The 6,000-nt window shown below is 44.7% G+C and overlaps 1 protein-coding gene across 2 annotated transcripts; it reads right to left on the bottom strand.

Moving 5' to 3' along the window:
* Nucleotides 1–1,699: 1,699 nt before the first annotated feature.
* Nucleotides 1,700–5,140, bottom strand: LOC107280448 (uncharacterized). Of its 2 annotated transcripts, XR_010740414.1 has the most exons (6): nucleotides 4,875–5,140; nucleotides 4,741–4,790; nucleotides 4,523–4,628; nucleotides 4,356–4,414; nucleotides 2,920–3,037; nucleotides 1,700–2,598 (listed from the first exon to the last, which is right to left on the bottom strand). XR_010740414.1 is itself a non-coding variant. In XM_015775696.3 (5 exons), exons 1-5 carry the CDS (start codon nucleotides 5,010–5,012, stop codon nucleotides 2,983–2,985), a joined length of 408 nt encoding a protein of 135 aa, XP_015631182.1. In that variant the 5' UTR covers nucleotides 5,013–5,140; the 3' UTR covers nucleotides 2,830–2,982. The 2 variants fall into 2 exon arrangements, 1 of the variants encoding a protein (XP_015631182.1); XM_015775696.3 differs by lacking the exon at nucleotides 1,700–2,598 and having other exon boundaries at nucleotides 2,830–3,037.
* Nucleotides 5,141–6,000: the final 860 nt, after the last annotated feature.

Genomic DNA, 6,000 nt, shown 5'->3' with positions numbered 1-6,000 from the left:
GAGGCGGAGGAGGTCGTGACGACGACGACGTGAGGCGGGGAGATCGGCGACGGTGCGAGGCGGGGAGGACGGCAACGGCACGGGGGGCGGCAGCGACGATGGATCCACGTGGAATCCTCCCCGGTGACGACGGATCCACGCGCCTTCCTCCCCGGCAACGATGGATCCACGCACCATCCTCCCCGGCGACGACGGATCCGGGCGCCGTCCTCCCCGGGGACGACGGATCCACGCGCCTTCCTCCCGGGCGACGACGGATCCACGCGCCATCCTCCCCGACGACGACGGATCCGTGCACCACTCGCCGACGCGACGGCGACGAACAGATCCGCCGACAAAGCTCCGGCAGTGGCGGCGGCCCTCCTCATCGCCTTCGCAGCCGCCGCCGACGGGAGAGAGGGAGGGAGGGAGAGTGAGGCTCACAGCGATGGCAGGAGAGAGAGAGAGAGAGGGAGAGGGAGAGTCAGGCGAGCGATGGGAGAGTGGAGGACGGCGACGGCGAAGACGCGAAGAAAATGAGAGGCGACGAAGAAAAAAGAGGGGGGAGAGAAAGAGAGGGGAGGGGGAGAAGAGGGGTAGTATAGGAAAACATCCGGTGTGGATTTTTAGATTGGGACACCCACTGTGAGCTTGAGTACCTTCATCCAATTGTTTCAGATTTTGAAGAACCTACCTAGGTGTAGCCTTCATTGTGAGATGGGTGTCTCTAAGAGTGTTTTCTGCTAGTGAGGACACCCTATGGGTATCTTTGATTGTTGATGCCCTTATACCCTTTGTGTTTGTGTGTGACCATTTCCGAGCTGTACTGTTTCCCGTAGATGCATTGCATGAGCCAACGAGTTTGTTTTGGTCGTAAAAAAGAAAGAGATAGGATGGGCCCAATCTGTGCAGCAGGCCGTAGATGCTACCAAGAATATGGGCCTTCATGTAATCATGTCGATGCTTTAGACTGGGCCTGATTTCCAATTCTTCAGTGGACCTGGAGGGTGGTCCGCGTGACAGAGGCTGCTGCCACTACACGGGAGACCGAAACGAACCAGTCATCGTCTTCCTCGAGAATTCCTTTTTCCCTGCTTCTCCTCCTTCCTCCCAAATGTAATCCCCCTCTCTAACTTTCCCTGCTTCCATTTTCCCAGTCTAATTTCTGTACTCCCTATTTCAAAATATTTCAACTCACTTTTATCTCTTGTGTTCATATGTATATGTCATTTCTGTACTCCCTAACTCAAACTTTTTTCAACTCACCTTTATATCTGGTGTTCTATGTATATGTGCTTGTTGAATCCAAAATAAATCGGCTTGAGAGGTCGCAGTGTCAGCTTTATCACTCGTGGCAACTCCCCAGCTGCTCCTTAACTCCCATCCTCTCAAAGCCCCAAGTCCGCAAGCTGCTCCTCAACTCCCATCCTCTCGAAGCCCCAACTCCCCAGCTGCTCCTCCGCAGACCGCAGGCCAACGTCGCTGGCCAACGTCTTCCACCCCTCCAACATTGCTGACCAGTGCATGGGCGGGCATGGTTGTGTGCGGAATGCCCGTGCCTCGTTGCAGGGGTGGGTGATGGACTGATGGTTTTGTGCCTCTCGGCCATCACTCCAGTATGGAGTTCGCACGTGTTTACCTTGTTTGCTTATTGATTTACTTTATTTCTTCATCATGTTGGATGTTTATAATGTTGAAAGAAACACGAGATTAAGCAATATTTTAAGCATAGTAAATTCAAATTTATTCACATATAAGTCGAATCAATTTGCTACAATGATAGTACAAGTACTTCTATTGCACAAACTAAAGTTTTGCACTACCCATATCATACACAATGCAACTAACTGTTGCAGCAATAAATATGTGAAAACATAATCAACAACTTAGCTCAAATTATGTCGATTTTAACATGCTCTCAGATGATGGGCTGCCAATTTAATGACCTTCTCACCCCCAAGAGGCAAGCCCTAATCCATGATTATGTGTGCCAGTACCAAGTAACAAAAACTAAAATAGCTAGACAAAACAGGGAACAATAAAAGTAAATCAAAAGTTGATCACATTTTAATCTTATGCAAGCATAAGGACTAGGTTATAATTCATTTTAATCCTGTGAGTATATCGTGGATCCAAGAAGAAATACCAGGGGAGGCTAAACAAACTGGACAAAGCTCCATACCCCCTTCCCATGTATGTATATATGTATGGCAGAAAATATTAAGGGGGGCCCCCATAGTCTCAGCGCCGGTAGTGGGGGCTCGAGCCCCCACTGCCCCCATGGCAAATCCACCTAGAGTATATGCTTTCATAAGGTTAATATGTGATCAACATTTGATGTACTGCCGTTATTCTTTTCATTGTACAATTATCCTGTTTTGTCTAGCAGTATTGTTCGTTCATCGTTCTTGTTGTTTAGTAATGGTTGATTGTTAATCATAATAACTGATCAGTATAATGCAGTAGTTTAGTCTTTGAGACCATATCTAATATGTCCTAAGGCTTGATTGAAATGGATATGTTTGGAACCTAGTCTAGACCTTATATTTGCCACACATAATTACGGTTTAGAACTTTACCTCTTGTGGCGAGCAGGCCATTAAGTTGACAGCCCATAATCTGAGAGCACATTAAAATCAACATAATTTGAGCTAAGTTGCTGATTATATTTTTGTATCAATATTGCAGCGATGGTTAGTTGTGCTGATATGAGTAGTGCAAAACTTTAGTATATGCAATAGAAGACCTTGCAACATTGTTGCAAACTGATTTGTCTCATATGTGAAAAAAATCTGAATTTATTATGCTCAAAATATTGCTTAAGCTCGCCTTATTATTAGTCCAGTTGAATAGCGAAGATATATGTTGGATTCAACGAGACAATGACTAACAGAATTCATACATGTATGCTTGTTTGACTAGTGGAACAGAAAGACACACCGTAGGTTCAGATGTATTATAATTCATGGGGCTCGGAGAACACTCTTCCTACTTCCTTGCACTTCATGAATAGCTGAAGGAACCCTTGACACCATCCAAGCTTTCACCAAGGGAAGACCTGGACAAGTTGTACGAAAGACATCACGGTTAAGGAGAAAAACAGCAGAATAACTTGATGGGTAGAGGTCTAACAGTAATCATGCAATGGTGATACAAATTCCAATTTAGATGTATAATTTTCTAAGTGCAATTCAAAATTGGAGCGTGTATATACATAACAGAAATGCATGAAATCTAATGTCAATGTCTTTTGCAAAACATCCTCATATTAGAGAATTATTCTTGTAATAACACCAACAGCTTGATTTTCCTTTAGTTAAGTATTCTGTATTTTTATTTACCTGAAGATAACACTTCAGCTAGTCGTAAGTAAATTTCATAAAACAGGATTGCAGATTCACAGTGATCAAAATGTGGCACAATAGCAGTATCTAAATTTGAGTCAATTACTCTTGGAACGTTAACTGCAATAATATCTGGAGTAGCAGATTTATTTTCTCAGGACATTTGCTGATAATTCAATGTTTTATGATCTTTCAAGTAGAAATATCTGAATCAGAAAAGGAAAACAACAAAATGCTCTTCCTAGTCAGGCTATTTTGGTTATGTTTAGCAAGCTAATCAATCATGGGAGGACTGAAGCATATCATTCGTTTTACACGTGCAAACTAAAGTGAAATTCTCCCTCTTCAGTAACAAGGTGGAACTGATAAATGACAGTATATGATAACAAAAAAAAAAGTTCCAATGGACTGAAAATATAATGGTGGATGATCAGTCAGACTATCGAACATTTGGATGTGCCAAAATTGGTGGTTGGCCCTCAATATCTAGACTGCATAATCCAAGCGATAACTGGGTGGAGAACATAACCTTTGCTCTATTGGAGTTTGTGGAGGTTGAGGAATATGTCGGGGAACACTTGGGTAGAACAAACATAATCATTTTGTTTGTTAGAAGTAGTATTGTTAGAATGTTGCTGTGATTGCTATATTCAGTTATTCAGTAACTATTGACCCCTTCTCCTATAGCTCACAGAAAGCATGTTGTAACAAGGTTGAGCAGATGGGTGTGTTCGTTCAATCATATTCAGGCCTAGTTTAGTTCCCATTTTTTTTCCCAAAAACATCACATCGAATCTTTGGACACATGCATGGAGCATTAAATATAGATTAAAAAAACTAGTTGCACAGTTAGGGGGGAAATAGCGAGACGAATCTTTTGAGTCTAATTAGTCCATGATTAGCTATAAGTGCTACAGTAACCCACATGTGCTAACTCGGCAAACCCATGGAAGTTGGACTCAGGGTAGACCCAATTCAACATCCAAAAACCTAAACTTAACAACAGATTGCAAATATATCTCTGTTTCTTACTTGTGCATGCAGTACTTGTACTCGTGGCCACGGATGTAGTCCAGCTCCCCTTCCTCAAGCTGCCACAACACAAAACACCCAAAATAAAATTCAAAGGAATCCTGATTTTTTTTTTAGAAAAAAAACTCCTCTGAAACATCACATCTCACTCTCACGCCGCCACTCACCGGGTCGCCGCCGTATATGAGATCGTAGCACTCCGGCGAGAGGCACCGCAGCACGCAGTTCTCCTTCTCCGTCGCCGAGGACTTGCACGCCCATCCCCACAATCCACTGTCCCACCGAGAGAGAGAGAGAGAGAGAGAGAGAAACAATTAGAAACTTCCCCATCAAAACCACCCCCACCGAACACAGACGGGGGGAAGCGTAATTCCGGCGCACGTACTTCTCGACGTCGGTGTAGCAGGCGCTCTTCTTCTCCCGGATCTCGTTGTCCTGGACCACGGGATTCGCAGCACAAGAACGGTGAGACGGACAGGGGCCGCCAAGGAAAGGCAGGGATTAGGTAGGGAGACGTACGGTGATGGGGCGGCGGGATGACTTGGCGGCGGCGGAGGGGAGGAGAACGAGAGCGAGGAGGAGTAGGAAGAGGCAGCAGGCGGCGGGGACTCGCCGGTGGCTCCGGTGAGGCGGACGCGGCGGTGGCAGGGGAGCCATGGCTGGCGGGGAGGATGGATTCGGTCGGGTCGGTTGCAGAATTGCTGGTGCGGCCGGTGGGGCGGACCCTGAGATGTGCCGTCGCGGACGCGCGTTCGGATGGATTTGATTCCGGCGGAAGTTGGAACAGGGGGCTTGAGCCTTGACGAGAAGTTTTATTTTGTTTTACCCTTTTTAGTTTTTAATTAAAAAAATAAACTCTCACAAAAAAATATTTTCAAATCTGAATCTTTTTAATTTTAAAAATAAACTCTCTCAAAAAATTATTTTCAAATCTGAATCTTTTTAGCCATTTGAAACCAACTTTAAAAAAAGTCTATTTTTGAAATTTAAAATATTGACCATACTTAATAGTAATTATAGTTAAAAAAATTTAAAAAGGAAGAAAGAGATTTTAAAAAGGAGCTAACAAACATGAATCGGCGAGCTCTCATCGACGCTTCAAATACGTGAACATGTTTGTGTCACCGGAACTGTTTAGAACTTCTTTTTTTGGCCGCGCAAACTGTTCAGAGTCCAGAAGTTGTTGTGGTAAGATAGTGGAGTAGTAGTACTACGTAGCATTCCCCGACTGCTATACAACGGAAACCCGTTGGAACGGGATGATACCGGTTAGGTATTAGATCCTGATACCTCTGACATATCATGTCTTAATACTTACTCGGTATCATGTGATACTTATAAGGTATCATGCGATTCCTATCATGTATCATGTGATACTTGCGAAGTATTAGATGATACCTGTCAGGTATCATACGATTCTTACCACTAGAATGTGATACTTGCGAGGTATCAAATGATACTTATGAGGTATCATGCGATACCTATCAAATATCAGGTGATTTCTACTAGGTATCAGAAACCGGACACCTACCCGACGCCAACGACCACTACCACCTCCCTCCCCTAGCTCCGGCCACTGCCTCCGCTCCCTTTCTCGGCTTCGGCTACCACCGCCGCTGCCCCTCCCTCCCCTAGCTCCGGCCAC

Source organism: Oryza sativa, chromosome 3 (genome assembly GCF_034140825.1).
Source record: "Oryza sativa Japonica Group chromosome 3, ASM3414082v1".
Classification (NCBI taxonomy): Eukaryota; Viridiplantae; Streptophyta; class Magnoliopsida; order Poales; family Poaceae; genus Oryza; species Oryza sativa.
The sequence above is the reverse complement of the archived record's forward strand: the minus strand, read 5'-3'. Positions and strand labels throughout refer to the sequence as shown.

Excerpts from the sequence above, each read along its gene's own strand:
- LOC107280448 (XM_015775696.3), bottom strand. The coding sequence starts at position 5,012 with ATGGCTCCCCTGCCACCGCCGCGTCCGCCTCACCGGAGCCACCGGCGA. Across the intron at positions 4,791-4,874 it reads CATCCCGCCGCCCCATCACC|GACAACGAGATCCGGGAGAA; the intron begins GTACGTCTCCCT and ends CCCGTGGTCCAG. Across the intron at positions 4,629-4,740 it reads TGCTACACCGACGTCGAGAA|TGGATTGTGGGGATGGGCGT; the intron begins GTACGTGCGCCG and ends TCGGTGGGACAG.